Genomic DNA, 20,799 nt, shown 5'->3' with positions numbered 1-20,799 from the left:
CTAAGTCACCTGTGTACCATGGTGACAGGAGCAGCAAGCTGGATAGAGAGAGGCGTGGTTTGGCCAATTAGTATTATATTTTATTTTATAGTCTTGGGGGAGGCCACCTTCTGAAGGCTGATACTGTATTGCAGAAGCTGTGAAGCAGGCTGCACTGACCAGAGCACGCTTTTCTGAGGAAGTCTCAGCTAGCAGTTTCAATGGTCTCCATTTCCAAGGAGACAAGGGCCTGTTTGATACGCCGAGAGGCTAACAAGGAGGCAGGGGAAGGGCAAGGAAAAGGGTCTTCGGTATTCGTGTCACTGCCAAAGGAGCCTCATCTTACCCAAGGACAGCTTCTGGAATATGAAGGGGACCCAGGCATGTAGGCCCAGGGCTGTTTATCTGGCACTGATGCCATGTCTTAGGTTCAAGATGGGCACAGGAAGGATATGCACTGACTGGGCATGTTGACTGTGGGGAGACAGAACCTCAGTTCCAGGGACCTGTGCCCTTAAACCGTTTCAGTTTCCACACATGGGAGGTAGAACATGGCCCTCCTCCCCCATCATCTCCATGTGCCATCTAATTTCAGTAAGGCCTGACTGAACACACACATAACTGAAGCAGAGGGCGAAAATGGAGTTCAATGGTCTTGTCCTGGACCAAGAGCACGGCTACCACCCACCTCACTTGGTTCAGCTGCTGCCACCTTTCTCTTCACAGCCTGTGGCCCTCGACAAGCCCAGCTTTCAGGGGGACAGCAGCATCCAGAAAGCACTGCTGCAGGAGAGGTCCCAGGCTGCCCAAGCCCAGTTCTGAGTTGGGGAAGCACCCTTAGGGCAGGTCTAGCAGGGAGTGCTCAGCAAAGAGCTTCTGGGAGATGTCATACACATTCTCGATGAAGGGTAGGGCCTCTCCCAGCATCTCCACTGATTGCTCAGAGGAGCCCACATTCATGGCCTCGAGGAAGACCTTTCGTGTGGGCAGGGCGCAGAAGGCCACAGTGACAGCTTGACGTACGATCCAGGAGTGATAGGCAGCCAGTGTGGCATTATAGGCATCACTGCAGAGCGTGGAGGTACGAGCATCCTCGGGGCTGGTGCGCAGGCCTTCGAGGAACAGCTGCAGCCAGCGCAGAGCACGGTGCAGGCGCAGCACAGTCCGGCAGCCTGAGTTAGGGTATCGGGGCCGCGAGCGGCGATCTAGGTCTATCAGCTTGTTGCCCACCTCGTAGGCGACCATGGACTGTAAGCTGGTGTAGTGTTCACACTGCGGGCTGTTCCTCAGACTTTCCATTATCTGCAGCTTTGAGACCACGTCCTTGGAGATGAATGAGAATACGGCACCCAGGTTGTTCAGAAACCTGTACAGGGAAGTATAAATGTGAGGCCTACCTAGAGGGCCAGCCAGCCTGTAGTGCAGGAGACATTACCTTGGATGTGCTAGAGTGCTTGTTTGTCTGGAGGCCAGGGAAGGAAGGTTTTGGAAACTGTCTGCTAACTGTGCCCATGTCCCTATGCCCTGCGGGATGCAGGGGCCCCCATAAACGCACCTGACTAGCCCCTTCCAGCTGGTAATGTAGTGGTCCAGCAGCACTTGCCCCTCTTCAGTAAGACACTGCTTGAAGCTGACCAGGACGACTTTAAGGTTGAAATCTGACTCTGGGTCACTCATCTTCTAATGAGCTGAAATAGTTTTACACAGAACACATAGTCATCATGCTGGGTTATCTAAGTGTGGCTCATTTTCTCAAGAAGGGGTTGGGAAGATTTGAAAGAAAAAGTTAGGTGCTGAAATGGCTTGCTGAGAATCACCCCTTTTCCTGAGTGCCTTCCTCAGGAGCTTAAAGCTCCCATAAGCCAATCTGACCTTGTTGTGCCCTTGATGGATCCTATACCCACAGATCTTGCCCTTTAGCTAGTAATTTGGTCAGTTCCTGACCTGAGACTCCATGGCTGCACTGTTTGCAGCTGCTACTGCTTTTTGCTTTTCTGTTTTTTTCTCTTCCTAAAGCACCTGTTTCACATATTAGAGGAATGTTTCCAAAAGGTAGGCATAGTCCTCCTGGCCACACCTGGACTTCACCGTATCAGGGTAGCATTCTGATGGGAAGTTGTACCAAAACAAAAACTGGAACTCTTAAAAGAGCAGGTGATTCTTCCCTCGGGAGAATGGGAAGGATGGCTGGACAGGCTTTCCTCTCCTTGATCAAGGTTTTATCCCCCAAATTAAAGCAGAGGCTGTGGGCTGGCAATTGCTAGACAGACAGATGGACACTCCTGCTGTTGAAATGGTATGTAATCCCTAAACAACAGGGTAGCTGGTGTAAAGGTCTTACCACACCTGAAGGATTGCTATCAGTCCTCCCACTAGCTTCAGAGAACATTCTGGAAGGGATCCAGGATAGAGGCCTTAAGGTAAGGTGGGGCTCTGGATTCTGCAGGCATTTTCATAGTCACTTCACAAACATTACAGTTCCCACATTTATCTTCAGCTGTGGGGACTGAGCTTAAGAGCTTCTTGTATGCAGGGCAGGGAATAGCCTAGGCAAGCAAGCCTTTAACTTTTTTTTTTTAATCCAAAATGTGTTTATTGGGATGGTTCCCACTCATCTCGAATCAGGTGCTTTTCATTGCTGCTTCCTCCTGAAGGAGCATTACCTGTCAGTCTTGCTTTCCCGCCTGTAGGCTGACAGAGGACAGTGGAGCAGCCGACAGACAAGACCACCGTCTGCGCATGGCTAAAGACCGTGGTGATTTTATAGCATCCTGGGCACTTCACATCCGTAAAGTAGGAATTGGGGCTCTGCACCAGGTGCTTTTTCTTGTGTTTCCTCTTTTCCTCCTCTGGAGAGGGATGAAGGAGATCCTTTGCGAGAGGCATGTTCTCGTAGGGAGGTTGTCACTGCTGGACAGTTAACTTTCTTTTTTTAATCTTTTATTTTATTTTATCCTGGCTGTCCTGGTCCTCACTGTGTAGATCAGGCTGGCCTTGAACTCAGATCTGCCTGCCTCTGCCTCCCAAGTGCTGGGATTAAAAGCAGTGTTACCACACCCGACTAGGCCTTTAACTACTTTCAATCTTCCTGCTTCCTGAGTAGCTAGAACTACAAGCCTGTGCCCCATGCTTCTTTTGTGCACATACCTTGAAAGGATAACTCCAAGCATCCAGCCCTCACCTTCCATGGTACCCTAAGAACCTTGTCTTGGTGTCTAGGACCAGCCCTGTGAGACGTGGTTGCATCTCACCTACGTCCTGCATGAACACTCACCAACAGTTCTGGCGGTTCCTGTGTCCCTTAGTGCTGGATCCCTGCCCTAACCGCTGTACCATCAGCCCCCTTCCCCCCCCCCCCCCCGCAAACAAAACAAAACAAAACAAAAACCCCATCCTTACCAGGGGTATCTCTGTGCAAGTTCCTTTTTTTCCTTCACACAGTCCTATGACTCAGTCCTTCAGCTCTGGAAATATGGTCTGCACGTCTCCCGGTCCGTGAGCGAGGCTGTCAGCGGTGATATGGCCCCATGGGTTGGACTGGATGACTGGCACAAGCTCCAGACCCTGAGCCCGGAAATGGACTCACCTTGTGTTCAGGTGTCAGGGACAGCCTCAGAAAGATGGCGACAACCAGTCTTACCACACACCCCTCTCTTAGCATCTGCTCTGCCCACTGAGCAAACAGTCTCTGAGGCGCCCTACAGTTCATCTCTTGGTCATCTAACAATCCTACAACCAGGCCTTCTTGCCCAGAGACTATATCAGAAGCCAGGGAGTCCTTAGAGCTGTCCGTGGTACATTGGAAAGAACAGGAAGGGAGGGAGACTCATCAGTTTCCGGAAGGTGAAGCAGGGCACATCTAAGCCTTCTACAGAAGATCAAGCTAGAAAGGGTGGACAGCCCGGCAGAAGGCCCCATAAGCAAACACACAGCAAACACCCAGGCGTAGTAGGGAGCTAGGGCCGTTCAGAGAGGCCCGCAAATCTCACCTGGGATGGGTTCCTGTGGCGGGGGATCGAGGCCGGTGATGGAGAAGGTTGACGAAAGCTACAATGAGGCTGCTGTAGGAGCCAAGTCTTTGCCCGTCCCTTCCGGCTGTCTATGGAAATGCACTCCGCGGCCTGGATCATGTCAGGTAGGCGTCCCTATGCTTGTACCACGCCCGCAGCCTGTTAGGAGGCAGCTAGAAGACTGCGGTTGGGCACAAGTCCTGAGTTGCAGCCCCAGGACCTCAGCCCCTGCCCCGCCCTTCGCTGCCGCGCCATCCCCAATTGGTTGCTGGTCGTCCAATTAGAACTCGACGGACGGGCCCGCGTTTCCGGCGCGAGGACAGGAAGCCGGCTTCTTGGCGGTTGCGCCTGCGCAGTGTGTGTGTGTGTGTGGGGGGGGGGGAGTCGCGGCGGCCTGGTGTTGACGCTGAGCTGCGCGCGCGAAGCTCTGAGGCTTCCCTGCGGGCGGTGCACGCGGTCTGTGGGAACGATGCCTGAAATAAGAGTCACTCCCTTGGGTGAGTCCGGGTTTGACCGTTTTCTGCTGCGTCCGGCGAGTCGGGCCGGTCCCCATATAGCAAGTCTAGCTATACAGCCAGCGATCAGCCCTCCATCAGCTGTGCGCCCCAAGGTCTGCCTGACGCGGGATTGGAGAGATTGGGGTTGATTTCTGGTCCTAGGGTCCGATATGAGTTACGGAGGCCCAGCTTCTGTACTTAGGCTTCTAGCAGCGAGACGTGAATGAGATCCTGAAGCTCAAGGTGGCTGTGAGGTGAAATGGGTCTTGGGCAGGCATTGCCTTTGTGTTTAGCTTGTCAGTGGTGGTAAATGAGCCCCAGAACTCGTCCTGGAGATTTTTCTGTCCTGCCTGTGGATTGCTGCTTCAAGACTCCTGTGCTCCGGCTTCTTCCTCACTTCTGGTTTTCTTTTCACCTCCCCGACCTGCTTATGGTGCCCAGGTTGCTTGCTATCACCCTTCAGTTCAGTCTTTGTGTCTGGTTTATCCCGAATTTTAGAAAGTATGTTTGTTCATCGTAGAAAATAAAAATCTAGACTCCTAAAAGTCTTAACAGCAACGTATGATGTGTAGGAGGAAACAACCATTTGAAAGCTGGGATTCCAGAACCTCCTTGAATGTCCCTGGGCTTTTCTTCATGCATGTGTTGCCAGGGTGGTGAAAGCACCTTCTCATTCTATGATCCAGATCCCTAGCTCATCTTGGTTAGAACTTCATCTTCCCAATTCACTGCATCATAGGACCTCAGCAGGACCAACTTCTCATCCTGACTACCCCATCCCATCTAAGTACTAACTAGATTACATGATCAAACAAGATCAAGCATATTCATAGACCCGGCTCTCTAATTCCTACCTCCGACTGGGAAATTTTTATTTTGTTTTCTGCCACAGTTATGACATTTTGGGCATAGTTGTTTAATCTCCACCTAAAATACTCCATGCTTAATTGCCTCATTCCCTTAGGATGTAAGTCTGCACTGTGCAGAGATGTACGGACAAGGTAGTATCCATTGTTTTCTTCTCAGTTTTGGCTCCGATGCCTGACATCTCTGCATATAGGCTCTGTTCTTTCCTGGAATCATAAGTCGCTTTGGGAAGAACATTTGCCAGTGCCCAGGAACTGGGCTTTATAATTCCAAAAAGCATACTCTGGCAGCATTCTTTGTGTGACTGTGGATTCTTGTGGTGTCAGGTTCTCCCTGTAAGGGGGCAGCCATTCCCCTGCTATAAATGTTTCGAGGGCTTCAGGGCTGGAGGTATTAAGGGGAGGGACCCTAAGATCTTTCCCTCAGCTGGGCGGTGGTGGCGCACGCCTTTAGTCCCAGCACTCGGGAGACAGAGACAGGTGGATCTCTCTGAGTTCGAGGCCAACCAAACTGGTCTACAAGAACTAGTTCCAGGACAGGCTCCAAAGCTACCGAAAAACCCTGTCTTGGGTGGGGGGATCTTTCCCTCAGGGATTACACATCTTGAGGGGGCAGGAATAGGGCCTTCAGGAGAACCTGAGACCAACTCCTCCCCAGCCTCATTGTAACTGGCTACAAAAGGAAAACAGACTTGACCATGGCTGATGTTTATGTTACTGATAGTGCATGGTGCCTGAAGTTGGCAGATGGAGACTCTAGGATCCAAGATGGGAACAAGACTGTTAGTTGTTCTCAGACCCCTGTTGAGACTTGGATCTTATCTCTCTCCTTATGAACCCAGATTTGAGGGAGATAACAATTAAGTGGGGGAGATAGCTGTGTCCAATGTGGTCAGTATCGTGGGCTGAATGGTTGGGAGGGTTACTTAGTCATCAAGACCATGGGAGAAACTCCCATTGAGGCTGAGCTATGGAGTCAGTGGTGTGGGGCCTATGCTGCCCACTGACTAAAGTGGGCTAACTGTGTCAGGGCCAGTTAGTGGTCAGAGTCATGATTCTTTACGACTGGACTTGAGGCCATATGGGTATGGCACCATGCAACACTAAAACTCAGGATCCAGGCCGCAGCCTCTTCAGGAAGAAATACAAGAGAAGAAAGTCTCCTTGATTTGCAGCCCCCCTGAGGACCGGGGTCATTGGACTAATGTCTGGGGAAACAGTGGTGATATTCCACAGAGTAGTGACTGCTTCTTTTCAGTGCTGGGGACCACAACCAGTGCTTACTGCTCTGCTAGCAGGTGAAGGGAGTGGTTCCCCATTGTGCGGTCCCTGTACCTGCGTGTGAAAGTGCCTGTTTGCATGTGTCTTAGGGCCTACAGAGTCCAAGGTAGTAAGTAGTTCAGTGGAGGTCAGCCCTTCCAACAGTGAGGGAGGGACATTGGCCTTGCCTCTCACATGCCCTTCTTGAGCAGGGGCTGGCCAGGATGTGGGCCGCAGCTGCATCTTGGTCTCCATTTCCGGCAAGAATGTCATGTTGGACTGTGGGATGCATATGGGCTACAATGATGACGTGAGTACTTGAGGTGGGGTGGTTCAGAGGGCAGCAAGGGTCACAGCCTACTTACTAATCATGTTCTAGCTAGCCATGTGACTCCTGGGACCTTAGAGAGGGTACAAATGGGGCAGGTGGGCAGTGGGGGCATTGCTGGACAGATATACCTATGCTGGGTGGGGACAGGTGGCTCTGTCACTGTCACATGGTGCTTGAAAAGTAGGGCCCAGCTGAGACGAGCCTCTTGAGGTTCCTCAAGGCTGGTGGTGATTGGATCTTTTGGGCTTAACTACTTGCTATTTGTTTGTGAGGTCAACTAGTAGCTTGACCTTTCCACGAGGTTACGAATAGCCAGTAGTAAAACCACTGATGTAAGGATTTGCTGGGGTCACTCCCTGGGGTGCACCACTCTTGTTTCATGGAGACCCTGGGTAGCCTGCTATGTTCCAACTCTTCTCTTGTCTCATTAGAGGCGCTTCCCAGACTTTTCCTACATCACCCAGAGTGGCCGGCTGACTGACTTTCTAGACTGCGTAATCATCAGGTAGGTTCTTCAGGATTTTGATGCCCTTCCTTACACCCTATTGTAGAGGCTGTGCTAACAACCAAGCTGCATTGTGGCTCACTCTGCAAAGTGGCCGTTATTGCCTCAGAGCCAGGAAGATGATTGTGCTTGCAGTTTGTGCCCTTGTCATGAATTAAAGCCTAGTAGGTGCCTCAGGAAGTAGAGACCTAGCCAGGGTAGCCAGTGCCAAGATGTGCCCTTCACCTTCCAAGTGTGGGGCCTAGAAGACCCCATGAGACCTTTTCCCAGCAGCACCTGGCAGCAGTGATCACACCCTCTCACTAGTTCTTCCTTTTTGACTAGCTAGGTACATCTGCTGTATTTCTGCTCTGCTCCCCCTTCCAACCTCTAACTCTGGTTCCCAAACTTTGTTTTCTCTTGTTTCTTTGCTGTCAGAAGAGTGCTAATCCCTGTTGCTCACTGGCTGTTACTGATGTCCTGCCTCCGATTGCTACTACCTCATTCTGGTAGAGCTGAGCAAGGGTAGACATCTTTCTTTGCTCCTTGGCTCCCATTTTTATGTCTGTCCAGATGACTGGCAGCTGCTCCTGGGCCCATCCCTTCCATAGTCCCTGTTGTCACCTCATAGTCAAGTTGGCCCCTCTGACTGTAGTGCTTCCCTCTCAACACCCACCCTGCAGCCATTATCCAGAGTGTCCTTTGGCCTGTGGCAGCCTGACTTGTTAAGCTGTGTCCTGGGTAATTCAGGCTCTAGTGTTTGGTTCCTTCTAGACATGGATCACTCACTGCCTGCCTGCTTTGGGTTGACTGGCCCCACTCTTTCTGGAAGGGTATTCTCAGATTTTGCCCTGAGCTGTCTCGATTCTGTCAAGATTTCCTGACTACCTGACAGATAGTGGCTTTTTTCCTAGTGTGGTATTTGCTGGCCTGCCTTTTATTTACTTACCAACTTGTCACTGTCTGATTCAGATGGTGTGCTTGTGTTTGTATTTATAGGAGGCTAGAGACAATCTCACGTGTTACTCCCCCTTGTGGTTTTGTTTTTGTTTTTTCTTCTTTTCTTTTTCCAAGACAGGGTTTCTCTGTGTGTCAGCCTTAATTGTCCTGGAACTCTCTATGTAGACAAGGCTGGCTTCAAACTCAAAGATCTGCCTGTCTCTGCCTTCTGAGTTCTGGGATTAAAGGTGTGCACCACCATGCCTGGCTAGCCCTTGTGGGTTTTTTTGAGATAAGATCTCTTACTAGACCTGAGTTCACTAATTAGGCCAGGATTGTTGCCAGCAAGCCCTAGGGATGTACCTGTCTTCACCTCCCCAACACTGGTATTGTGAGCACATGTATACTATGTCCAGCTTTTTATGTGGGTGCTAGGAATCAAACTCAGGTCCTTTATTTATGTAAGGCAGACACTTTATCAACTGAGTAATCTCCCGACCCTTTGTTATTGTTTGTTTCAGTTGCCAATACCTGATTGATTGATTTATTTAAGATTTGTTTGTTTTCAAGATGGTCTCAGCTAGCTCCAGCTGTCCCAGATCTCACTATGTAGGCCAGGCTGGCCTCAAACTGAGAGATCTCCCAAGTGTTAGGATTAAAGGCCTGTACCACCACTGCCTGGCTGCTTTGTTTTTGTTTTTGAGACAGGGTTTCTCTGTATAGCATTGGCTGTCCTGGAACTTGCTCTGTAGACCAGGCTGGCCTCAAATTCACAGAGATCTGCCTGCCTCTGCCTCCTGAGTTCTGGGATTAAAGGTGTGCATCACCACTACCTGACTGCTTTTTTTGTTTTAGGCAGAGTCTCCTGTAGCAGAGGCTGGCTTGAACTCCCAATGCTGCCTACACTTCCCAAGTGCTCAGGTTACACACATGTGCACCATGTCCAATTCTGATTCAGGTTTAATTACTAATTTTCATATTGCTTTGCTGGGTGTTTAGACTGCTCATTTAGGACACTGTAGATTTTGTGCTTTGTTCATTTCTGACTCTTGTACATACGATAGTGATCTATATGATAGTGATCTATATCTAAATATTATGATAGTGATCTATGTTAGGTCTCAGTCAATGAGTGGACCCTGAGCACAGGGCTGAGAAGTGGGATGGCTAGGAAAGCGGCCCCAGGCTGACTAGTGTTGCATTCCCCCAGCCATTTCCACCTGGATCACTGTGGGGCACTCCCTTACTTCAGTGAGATGGTGGGCTACGATGGGCCCATCTATATGACCCACCCCACCCAGGCCATCTGCCCCATCCTGTTGGAAGACTACCGCAAGATCGCAGTGGACAAGAAGGGCGAGGCAAATTTCTTCACTTCTCAGATGATCAAAGATTGTATGAAGAAGGTGGTAGCCGTTCACCTGCACCAGACGGTTCAGGTCAGCATCCCTGGCCCTTTCTCCACATAATCTGGAAGGCCTTAGGGCCTTGGTCCCAGGCCACCTCAACTCACTGTTCTGTCTAGCTGTGTGGAGTCACCAAGAAACAGCAGTGGGCGAGTGTTTAGCCATATCTGGCATTTAGCTTGGGAGAGTGTATGTGGTATATCTGTATGTATGCTTGTGCCCCTAGCTATGTAATCAAGGCTTTTCCCACCTGGCTCTGCCCAAGCAACCCTCCATAAGCCAGCCTGCCTTCCCTCCCTTCCAAGGGGGAGATCTGAGGTGTACTGTCATTTGATAAGGAGGCAGAGACAGGACAAGGTGGGCCTGTCTGTTCATCAGACAGTAATACATGTATGGGTCCAAGGAGGAATGAAGGCCAAGTGACTGGTTGACTGGTTTAATTTAGCAAAATTTCCCCGAAATTGTGGATTTGTCTGTTTCTTATTAGAATTTTTGAATTTTTGTTTGCTTTATATGCTACCATCCTTTTTTTTTTTTTTTTTTTTCGAGACAGGGTTTCTCTGTAGCTTTGGAGCCTGTCCTGGAACTAGCTCTTGTAGACCAGGCTTGGCCTCGAACTCACAAAGATCCACCTGCCTCTGCCTCCCGAGTGCTGGGATTAAAGGCGTGTGCCACCACTGCCCGGTTTTTTGTTTTTTTTTTTTTTTTTTTTTGAGACAGGTTTCTCTGTAGTTTTGGAGCCTGTCCTGGAACTCACTTTGTAGACCAGGCTGGCCTCAAACTCACAGAGATCCCCGTCTCTGGAGTACTTGGATTAAAGGTATGTGCCGCCATTGCCTGGTTGTCTGTTTTCTTAATACAACCCAGGGGTGACACTACCCATATTGGGCCGACCCTTCCCACGTCAGTCATTAGTCAAGTAAATGGTGGGGTTAGAGAGAAGGCTCAACTGTAAGAGAGCACTGGCTGATCTTCCACAGAACCTGGGTTTGATTCCCAGCACCCACATGGTTTTTTGAGACAGGGCTTTCAGATGACTAGCTTGGGTCAAGTTGACAAAAAAAATCCAACCAGGACATTAGGTGGGGAAGCAGGTAGGTAGGTAGGCTTTTTAAGAGAGTTTTTATTATTGGGGGCAGCATTGCCACAGGACCACTTATGGGGTCAGTTCTAGTCTTCTGCCGTGTGGACACTAGAGGTAGAACTCAGATCGCTAGGCTTGGTATCAGGAAGCTCCTTTACTTGCTGAACATCTTGTCAGCTTTGAATTATCAGTGTATTTTTAACCCTGACAGAAATTGTTTTTCATGTTTGGTGCAGTCAATATCTGTGTATTTTTATCTATAAATTTATTCTTCTATTGAGCTTCTGCTTCCTGCAGTGTTTCTCAGTATGGCCCTGACTGTTCTGGAACTTGCTTTATAGACCAGGCTGGCCTCAAACTCAGAGGTCACCTGCCTCTGCCTCCCCAGTGCTGGGATTAAAGGTGTGCACCACTACCACGGGGTCAGTTTTTTACTTTTTATTTGGAGTTCTTTCTCCTCTGCCAGTGGATTTCCTGGTGATTAAGTTTTTTCCCTTTTCTTTTCCTTTGTGGGGGTGGGTGGGTGGTGTGTTTTTCAGACCATGGTTTACTATATTGTTGAGGCTGACCTCAGACTTGTGATGTTCCTTCCTACATTAGTCTCTTGGGTATTAGGACTGTAAGTGTCTACCATGCCAGGTTAATTTTCTTGTTCTAATCTGCTGACGGAAACACTGCCTTCTATTGTAACCTTCCTGTAAGGACTCCTTTGACAGTCCTAGAGGTGATCGGAGATACATTATTTTTATGGTCTACCGCCAGGATGTTTGCCTGGGTGTCTGGTACGGGCAGAGGTTTTACTGGGGCCCACAGACCAGGAACTGGTCCCATCATTCTTTGAGTTATTCCTTCCAGTAATATATATTCTAACTGCTGCCCCAAGTCTTGGCCTTCTGGTGATACCCAGTTGTCCCTACTGCTGACCTTATGGGAGCCAAGCCTGCTGGGGTTAAGCCAGCTGCATGCTGTGAGGATCAGGCAGCTTCACCTTTGGAAGGCTGGCCAGCTGGGTTTTAGAAACTGGATTCTGTTCTTTCATCCATCTGGGATTTCTATGTTTTTTTATTTGTTTGTTTGTTCTTTGATACAGGGTTTCTCTATGTAGTCCTGTCTGTCTGTAGACTGGTAATGCGTGAACACACAGAAGTAAATAAAATTGATTTATTAAGGGATTGCAATGAAAAAGGACAAACTCACAAAGTACAGAGAAAGGCTAAACTGTCGCTGATCACACGCTGTCTCTCCACCATTCCCAGTCTCCCCTCATGCCAAACAAGAGCCAGAGCAAGAGAGCAAGCAGCTTCTTCCAGCTTGTCAGCTCCCACCACGCCCGGAGGGCCGGGACTCCAAAACAACAGACCAGGCTGGCCTGGAACTCAGAGACTTGCTATCTATCTCTGTCTCCTGAGTGCTGGGATTAAAGTGTGAGTCTCTAATCCCAGCAACTATTTACTCCCATTTATACTGTTGGTGGGGAGTTTAAAGAATCTTCCAAGCTTGTCTTCTAGAATGTGATCTTTCATTTTCCTCCTGTTTACCACCCGAGGCTCTGAGCCTGCTCATCTTTCCTAGAGCAAATGTTTCAATTTGGAGGGAATGTTCCAATTCCAAAAACCATGCCCTCCAACCTAGCCCCTTTTCCTCTGCTCCCTGTGGTCTTGTCTTCCCTGAAGCTCTTCCATGACCGGTTTTCATGAGATGCAGAGTTCCAGGATGAATGTTATCTTACCCGTATCATTTGGGATACTCTCTGCTCCTTTTGTTTAGGCTGTGCTATGATGGACCTTGGTCAGTCTTCAGCCACCCTGCAGTTTAAGCTATAAAATCTCATGGTCTTACTGCCTCTTCCACAAATACGAAAAAGACACTTTGAAATGCAGGACAAACTGAGTCCACTTTCTGGCGTGGTACTGGAGCTTGATATCTGATTCTTGCTGCCTATGTTCCTGGGCTCTGAGTAACTTTACATCTTTTCACTCTAAGTCTTCCATTGTCCTCTTTGTGTTATGCTTCATACTGGATTTTTCTTTAAAAAAGTTTTCTTGAAGCAGTCTCACTGCACAGCCCAGGCTGGCCTCAAACTCTCCATCCTCCTGCTTCAGCTTTCCAAAAACTCAAGAACTGAGATAACAGTTGTATGCAACCATGTGCAGTTCCTCAACATTTTAGTCATTTATTCTCTTGATTTTATTCACTGGTTTAAATCCTATTTCAGTTCTTTTCTTTTTTTGAGGTAGGACTTTGCTGTGTAGTCCAGACTGGCCTTGAATTTATACTATCCTCCTGCCTAGCTTTCAGAGTGCTGGGATTACAGGCTTGTACCACAATACCCATCACCACCTATTGAATTTTTTTGTTTTGTTTTTTTGTTTTTCAAGGCAGGGTTTCTCTGTGTAGCACTGGCTGGCCTTGATCTACCTGCCTCTGCTTCCCAAGTGCTGGGATTAAAAGCGTGCACCACCACACCTAGCATACCTACTGAATTAATTTGGGTTACCGTAATTCCTAGTTTTAGAATTTCTTTTTTGTAGTGTTTGTGGCTTTATCTATACTTAGTCTAGTCGAGAAGTGGCTTCTAGATCCTTACTTACCTAGGGTTATGTTTTTATTGTGCTACAACCCCTAGGGGTAGTTGCTTTTGGTTAAGCCCCAGACTTCTTGTGAGAAACAGGAATGGACTGGATAGGCTTAAGATAATCATCTACTTCCTACTTCCTCCCTGCCTTGCAGGCCTGAGACCATTTTTTCTTCTGCAGGTGGATGATGAACTGGAAATCAAAGCATACTATGCAGGCCATGTACTAGGGGCAGCCATGTTCCAGATTAAAGTGGGCTCAGAGTCTGTGGTCTACACGGTCAGTGGAAGTCCTTGGCTTGAGTGAAGTTGCTGGGGTGGAAAGACACCTTCCTCATTGTCATTTTCTTTGCCAGGGTGATTATAACATGACCCCAGACCGGCATTTGGGGTGAGTAGGCCTGTGTTTTACCCTGTGGGAATTTCCTGGAATCTAAGAGGCATCATAGAGGTCCTCCCATGCAGTATGGAAGTACCTGTGGAAGTCTGGGCTAGAGGCTCTTTTCTCCTATTGTCTCCATAAGAGTATGCTGTCATGATGTTTGACGGGCCATGTAGAGGGCTCATGTCAGGGAATCTAGAAATGTGCTGTGATGGCTACAGTCCACTTTGCTCCCAATTCTGCCACCATGGGCAATCCACCATGCCTATTTCTATCTCTGTTTTAGGGCTGCATGGATTGACAAGTGTCGCCCCAACTTGCTCATCACAGAATCCACGTACGCCACAACTATCCGGGATTCCAAACGCTGCAGAGAGCGAGATTTCCTGAAGAAAGTTCATGAGACTGTGGAGCGTGGTGGGAAGGTACTGACTGTAGCCGGCTCTGGGTGTGTGCCTGCTCTGGCCACACAGTATGGTCTCCCAGCAGGCTTCACTGCCCTCCATGTGGTCAGGGTCTCTGGGTGTGGGGGTTACTGTTTATTTGGTGCTGAGATAACAGATTCCAGAGTCTTCTATTTCCTCATGTTTGTATCCCATGAATGGCTGTTCAGGAGCCTCTCACAGTTCCTGCTGTCTCTATGTGTAGCGTGTGTGTGTGTGTGTGTGTGTGTGTGTGTGTGTGTGTGTGTGTAAAAAACCCTGTAGTTCTTAAATGTCTGGCTATTCCTTTGCAGTAATGCTATCTGAATACTATCATTCAGCCTGCCAGCAAGGGTGTATATAGTGAGCATCTTGCTACTTGCTGTGATCAGGGATGGGTAGTGTGGCCAGTGGCTCCCACCTGAATCAGCCTCACCTGCCCTCAGGTGCTGATCCCTGTGTTTGCGCTGGGCCGGGCACAAGAGCTGTGCATCCTGCTGGAGACCTTCTGGTAGGTACAAACAGGAATATTCCAAGGTGGGCAGGAAGGCATGGAACAGGCTCTGCATAGCTGATTCCTCATACTGCCAGGCACAGTGGAACTGTGGAGAAGTCAAGGCAGCAGTGACTACCACTGGGTACTGTATTTCAGGATACAATACTATTGACCCTGCTATCTTGGGTGGAGCTGTGCATGTACTGGGACATCACATTTGAACCATTATCTGCGGGCTGTATTTGTCACTGGATGGACTACTGAGTCTCCTTATATGAGCTCTGGGGAACCCTACCACTCCCATGTTTGTTTTATAGGATATAAACTGAGAGGTCTGGCCTGGTGGTCATTAGGGTAGAGACAGCACAGGGTTCAGTTCAAGGGACATAGCAGTAGAAGGCACAGGGCTACAAGTTGCAGGCTAACTCTGTCCTCCCTGAACTGACTGGGCTGGGGGACACACAGGGAACGCATGAACCTGAAGGTGCCCATCTACTTCTCTACGGGCCTGACAGAGAAGGCCAACCACTACTATAAGCTCTTCATCACCTGGACCAACCAGAAGATACGCAAGACATTTGTCCAGAGGAACATGTTTGAATTTAAGCACATCAAAGCCTTTGACCGAACATTTGCTGACAACCCAGGTCCCATGGTAAGGCCCTACCAATGCAGCTTCTCATCTGACCTTAAAGGATCCCTGCTCATGGGGTTTCAGGAAAGAGCCTCTTTCCTGCAATAACCTGTTGATTATTGCAGCCCTGGGAAGAAAGGTCTACTCTTCTGACCCTTGTCAATCCTGCAGGTTGTGTTTGCCACACCTGGGATGCTGCATGCTGGCCAATCTCTGCAGATCTTCCGAAAGTGGGCAGGAAATGAGAAGAACATGGTAAGGGCGTGGGGCCAATTCCCAAAGTGGGTGGGGGCTTATCTTAGGGAACTGGAGTACAGAAGGACTAGCCCGTGAACTTTCTGTTTCTTAATCCCATAATGACTTTGCTGTTGCTGTGGTCTACCAGCAGCAGCCCAGACTGTGCAACTGGCCTGCTAACACAGACAGCCCCTTAGCCTCCTGAGCATGGCTGGCTCCGCTGAGTATTCAGGTCAGGGATTGTCCCAAGAGGAAATGTTTATGTTGGAAGGTCACCTCTGCTTTCAGGTCATCATGCCTGGCTACTGTGTGCAAGGCACTGTGGGCCACAAGATCCTTAGTGGGCAACGAAAACTGGAGATGGAAGGGCGTCAGGTGGTGAGTACCTCCCTGTTCTGGGCTCAGCAGGGCTCCCAGGCTTTTACTGCTGCTGCTAACTGCCTGCATCTTGTGACGCCACAGCTGGAAGTAAAGATGCAAGTGGAATACATGTCATTCAGTGCCCATGCTGATGCCAAGGGCATCATGCAACTGGTGGGACAAGCAGAGCCGGAGAGTGTGCTGCTGGTGCATGGAGAGGCCAAGAAGATGGAGTTCTTGAGGCAGAAGATTGAGCAGGAATTTCGTAGGCAGCTGGTGGGCAGGGATGGCCTGTGGGATGGTACAGGCAAAGCTGGCAACCTAGACTGAGACTCTGTATCACTTTCCCCAGGAGTCAGCTGCTACATGCCAGCCAATGGCGAGACAGTGACGCTGCCCACAAGCCCCAGCATTCCTGTAGGCATCTCCCTGGGACTGCTGAAGCGGGAGATGGTGCAGGGTATGAAGGGGAGACTGGGGCACGGGCCGAGAGAGGCAGGTAATTGGTGGTTTGTGTTGACTACAGTATTCCTTTACTCACAGGACTGCTCCCTGAGGCCAAAAAGCCTCGGCTCTTGCATGGCACACTAATCATGAAAGACAATGTAAGTGTGTAAAACGTGGTGGAGGGGGGTAGCATTCATACTTCCTCTGACCAGCTTGCCCTTGTCCCACAGAGTTTCCGGCTGGTATCCTCAGAGCAAGCCCTCAAAGAGTTGGGCCTGGCTGAGCACCAACTGCGCTTCACCTGTCGTGTGCACCTGCAGGACACACGCAAGGAGCAAGAAACAGCCCTACGTGTGTACAGTCACCTCAAGAGGTGCGCCCTGGCCTTGCCCCTTCCCCTACAGGCAGGGTGAGGCAGGGATCTTACTGTGCCTCTCTATAGCACCCTCAAGGACCACTGTGTACAGCACCTTCCTGATGGCTCTGTGACTGTGGAGTCCATTCTTATCCAGGCTGCTGCTCACTCGGAGGACCCTGGTACTAAGGTACTATTGGTCTCCTGGACCTACCAGGTAAGGAAGATGGGTGTCAGTGGTTTGCCTGGGGCTCACTTCCTTGGCATTAGGTTGTCCGTGGGTAACTGTGCTTCCCCTTCTTCTAGGATGAAGAGCTGGGAAGCTTCCTCACAGCACTGCTCAAGAATGGCCTTCCTCAGGCACCCAGCTGACCTGCAACCTCAGTAACCCACCACTCTGTCTCCTGTTTGCCCAGCAGAAGGACCAGGACTTTGGCTTTGGGAAGTGGGTGCCCTGAGACAGATCTGTCACAGGCTGGCTACAGTAATAAACAGGCCTTTTTTTTACTCTATGCCTTTTATTCCTACTCCCTTGTCCCTAGAAGATGGGGCTCCCAGGAAAGCAGAATCAGAAGCTACCTGGGTGCTTACAGCTGTTTTCTGCCTGGCACCCCATCATTAGTGACAAAGTGATGTCCACGGTGGACAGACTGGGGAGGTGGGAGCTGCAGGAAGGTAGGCAGGACTACCAGAGCCCCACAGAGCTGTGGGTTAATCTCTGCTGAGTGCAGTAAACGTTGAGTAAGGCTGACAGCCAGACAGTCTGCTGTTTGGCTCTTCACCTCCACTGAAGGTACAGTCAGCTGGTTTCCACATTAGACCTTACAGGGCTCAGGATGTAGGACCTATATATAGATAGACCGTCGGTCAGAGCAGAACTCCTACAGTTGCATCCAGAGAGACCCCACCTGTGGACCACTCAACCCAGGCCACCATGCTTTTTGGTCACTGGTCCCCAACTGAAGTCTTTTCTCCCACTGTCACTGGTTTCCCCTAGGTGCTTGGATTCTCATTTAGTACAGTGAGGGGTTTGACTGCCTTTAAAAGACCCCTCCCCTCAGTGAGGACCCAGGTCTTTCCCATCCCATCCCCTCTTACCGAAATCATCATATAGCACTGACTTCAAGAACAAGCCACGGGCTGGGGCAACTCGAGTCTGATACTTGCCCAAGGGATCGTGACTCTCCAGAATGGCTTTCACCTGTGTAGGTGTCAGAGTCCCTTGCCCCACAGCCACCAGCACGGCCGTCATCCTCCGCACCTGCAGTAGAGAGCTGAGATGGTCACAGGTGTCTATCTGATGCACCTTGGGAGGGTGTAGTACAGCCTACCTGTCGATACAGGAAAGACTGGCTTTCAAACTCCAGCGTCCAGAACTGCAGCTTCCTAGGAACACAGAGGGCTTTGATGTCCAAGCTACAGGCCAGCCCCAGCCATCCTAGCCCACCATGTGACCTCAGACAAAATAAAGATTGAAGTTCTGGTTTAAAGGCTCATCCATCCAGGGTAGGTTCTTGCCTAGTTGACCACCAGTTCCAGAGATCGAGTGGGTATTGCATGACTTTTCTTGGAGTCTATATAAGCCATGTAAGCAAACAACTATGTAACAGAGTTATCAGCCTGTGCACCGGAGATAGCAATTGCTTTGAGCTTTCCTTCTGTGGAGAGGCCACAGTATGGGTGTGGAGGTAGGACAGAACCAGCCCACCTATCAAGACAGGAACCCTGGCCAAGTCCCACCTCCCCTGGGGGCTGGCATTAGCTGCAGTGTTGTCAAGGTCAGCAGTTGGTTCCTGGTGGAAAGCAGAGAACTTACAGTCTGTCAAACTGGACTGGAGCTACTAGCTCCAACGAAACCTTTTCAGTGACTGCCAAACCCATCTGCTACAAGAGCTATGGGCATGGCACGGTCCTCAGAAAGGCAACATTATCTATCTACCCTGTGCTCCTCAGCCAGACTAGAAAGCTACTGGTTCATTGCTTAAGTGGCCAGCACCTTTCACCTTCCAGGACTTATGGATGAACAGTATATCAGTTTAGCATCAGCCTGCTGTTTTTATTATTTTGTTTTTTTCAAGACAGGGTTTCTCTGTTTCTCTGTGTAGCTCTTGCTCTCTCAGAACCAGATCTGTAAATGGAGCTGGCCTCAAATTCAGAGATCAGTCCGCCTCTGCCTCCCCTCTGCTGGGATCAAAGGTATGCACCACCACCACCCAGGGCATCATCCCACTTTTATGGGATGATTATGAGAACTAATTTCACCCTGGTGGCCTCTAGACCAGCAGCAGACCATAGTGCAAAGCACTCTTCTCACCTGCTCTCCTGGGGGAGGACAAATGGGCTGGCTGGACCAGAAGACACAGAGACTCTTTGTAGTGTGCGCACGGGATTTGTGGTTGGGCTGCCAGCAGACTGGAAAGCACTGAAATCATGTGTCCCAACGAGGTGCTGGGCAGCCTCCTGCATGGCAGCCACATTCAGGCACCTGCAGAGGCAGATAAGCATTGAGGAGGGCCCAGCCAGATGATGGTGAACCTTTTCTTCCCATTCTTAGTTCACTCACTTTGTCTGGAGAGCCCAGCATACATTCTGCTCAAACACAGGCAGCTGATCAGGCCAGGGGCAGCCTGTGGCCAGACGGTATAGGTAGGTTCTGGAGGTGGCTGCACGGCGAGCATGGAAGTCACTGGGCACTCGGAAGGCCTTCAGTACGCTGTGGCAAACAGATCTCGCTCATCCCGGGAAATCTCCCACTCACCTCTAAGTTGCCCAGAATACAACGTCTTCTGAGGTTCTGAACCTCAGCCTTCCTTCACAGTAGGGTGTGGGGTATATTAGTAAAGAACAAAGAACAGAACCATACTCAATCCCCGGCTCACCGAATGTCGCGGTGCTTCAGGTGGGTGTTGAGGGCCTGGGTCACGACCTCCGGGGAGTAAGGCGGCAGACCTGAGCGGCGACAAATGTCCAAGTGCGCCGCGTTGCTCAGGGCATGCACTCCGGCATCAGTGCGGCTGGAGATAGTAAACCTGACGGGCTCGACGGAGTTCAGGCGCTTGGCGGCCTCCTGCAGGGACAGGGTGCGGGCAGGGATTGGGACCGTCCGCTGCTTCTCCCCGCATTGTCCCCAAGCCGATCATCGCTCTAACCGGGAGAAAACAGCTCACCTCCAGGAAGTTCTGCACCCCAACAGCGCGATGATTACCCCTCACGGCCGCGACCCCACTGCGGAGAGATACAGGAGGGAGTTATCGGTAGCGTCTGCCGGACAAGTCCCGCCTGGAGTCTCGGCCCCTAAGGGCGTCTCGCGAATCCCCGGCGAGCCCGAGTGGAGACACCGGAGGTGATGACAGGGAAACGTACTTGAAGTCCGTGCCCAAATACTGGAAGAACACGAGGTAGCGCGCACGCACAGGACCCACAGTCCCGCAGGAACCCATGGTGGAGTAGCTGGTGGGCGGGGCGGTTGCACGTGGCCCGCGGTCAGCCCTGCCCAGCCGCGAGGCGCCTGCGCACTCACTCGACTCACCCCGCCCGGCCTCCGGGACCGAGCAACGGAGGCGGGGCCAAGCTTAGGGAGCGGGTGCGAAGTGCCGTCCTCCGGGCCCGACGGGGCTCACTGTCCTCTGCCTCACAGGGCGCGGCGACGGGTTGTTTCAGCACGAGTGTCCTTAATTTGTTCACCTCTTCACTCCCGATCTTCCCGCCACCGTCCTGTCCTCCCAGAATGTGTCTGTCTACGCGTTCTGACCGAGTGCTCCCAAATGTTTTTTGTAAATTCCCTGAGTTTAACCAAGACAGGGATGCCCGAAGTGAGACAGCCGCGCCCTTCCCTTTCCCGCAGCCGGGCCGACCTCTCCGAATCCCAACCGCCGCGGCCGGCCCAGCTCTCTGACCCCGGTGGCTGAGGACAGAGGACAGTGACAGGCAACGGGGTGCAGCGGTGCATTTAGCGACGCTCCCTGGAGGTGACAGCGGGTGGTGCAGGCTGCGGCGGACTTTGGCGACGCTCCCCGGCGGTGACAGGCGGGGCGG

General features: G+C 50.6%; 3 protein-coding genes and 1 pseudogene across 12 annotated transcripts; 1 reads left to right on the top strand and 3 right to left on the bottom strand.

The window, feature by feature from the left end:
* Positions 1-58: 58 nt before the first annotated feature.
* On the bottom strand, positions 59-4,190 carry Cptp (ceramide-1-phosphate transfer protein). Of its 8 annotated transcripts, none has more exons than XM_048417325.2 (4): positions 3,969-4,190; positions 3,379-3,764; positions 1,535-1,667; positions 59-1,345 (listed from the first exon to the last, which is right to left on the bottom strand). In XM_048417325.2, exons 3-4 carry the CDS (start codon positions 1,654-1,656, stop codon positions 817-819), a joined length of 651 nt encoding a protein of 216 aa, XP_048273282.1. In that variant the 5' UTR covers positions 1,657-1,667; positions 3,379-3,764; positions 3,969-4,190; the 3' UTR covers positions 59-816. The 8 variants fall into 8 exon arrangements, with proteins under 8 accessions (XP_048273282.1, XP_048273289.1, XP_048273304.1 ...); XM_048417332.2 differs by having other exon boundaries at positions 3,379-3,590; XM_048417347.2 differs by having other exon boundaries at positions 3,379-3,565.
* LOC125388973 (small ribosomal subunit protein eS27 pseudogene) lies at positions 1,674-3,341 on the bottom strand (annotated as a pseudogene).
* A 154-nt stretch (positions 4,191-4,344) lies between the features above and the next one.
* Positions 4,345-17,269, top strand: Ints11 (integrator complex subunit 11). The gene is made up of 17 exons (XM_048417294.3): positions 4,345-4,486; positions 6,825-6,922; positions 7,375-7,448; positions 9,577-9,805; positions 13,613-13,711; positions 13,788-13,822; positions 14,100-14,238; positions 14,682-14,746; positions 15,197-15,386; positions 15,537-15,620; positions 15,891-15,980; positions 16,065-16,227; positions 16,315-16,422; positions 16,506-16,567; positions 16,640-16,782; positions 16,852-16,981; positions 17,071-17,269. Exons 1-17 carry the CDS (start codon positions 4,459-4,461, stop codon positions 17,134-17,136), a joined length of 1,803 nt encoding a protein of 600 aa, XP_048273251.3. The 5' UTR covers positions 4,345-4,458; the 3' UTR covers positions 17,137-17,269.
* Pusl1 (pseudouridine synthase like 1) lies at positions 12,004-20,727 on the bottom strand. 3 transcript variants are annotated; one of them, XM_085690206.2, is made up of 8 exons: positions 20,128-20,726; positions 19,932-19,989; positions 19,644-19,831; positions 19,328-19,477; positions 19,079-19,249; positions 18,096-18,150; positions 17,932-18,025; positions 12,004-17,609 (listed from the first exon to the last, which is right to left on the bottom strand). In XM_085690206.2, the coding sequence occupies exons 1-8, from the start codon at positions 20,202-20,204 to the stop codon at positions 17,596-17,598; spliced, it is 807 nt and encodes a 268-aa protein (XP_085546332.1). In that variant the 5' UTR covers positions 20,205-20,726; the 3' UTR covers positions 12,004-17,595. The 3 variants fall into 3 exon arrangements, with proteins under 3 accessions (XP_085546332.1, XP_048273272.1, XP_085546331.1); XM_048417315.3 differs by having other exon boundaries at positions 17,863-18,025; positions 20,128-20,716; XM_085690205.2 differs by lacking the exon at positions 12,004-17,609 and having other exon boundaries at positions 17,625-18,025; positions 20,128-20,727.
* Positions 20,728-20,799: the final 72 nt, after the last annotated feature.

Source organism: Myodes glareolus, chromosome 6 (assembly GCF_982192425.1).
Source record: "Myodes glareolus chromosome 6, mMyoGla1.1, whole genome shotgun sequence".
NCBI classification, from domain to species: Eukaryota; Metazoa; Chordata; class Mammalia; order Rodentia; family Cricetidae; genus Myodes; species Myodes glareolus.
The sequence above is the reverse complement of the archived record's forward strand: the minus strand, read 5'-3'. Positions and strand labels throughout refer to the sequence as shown.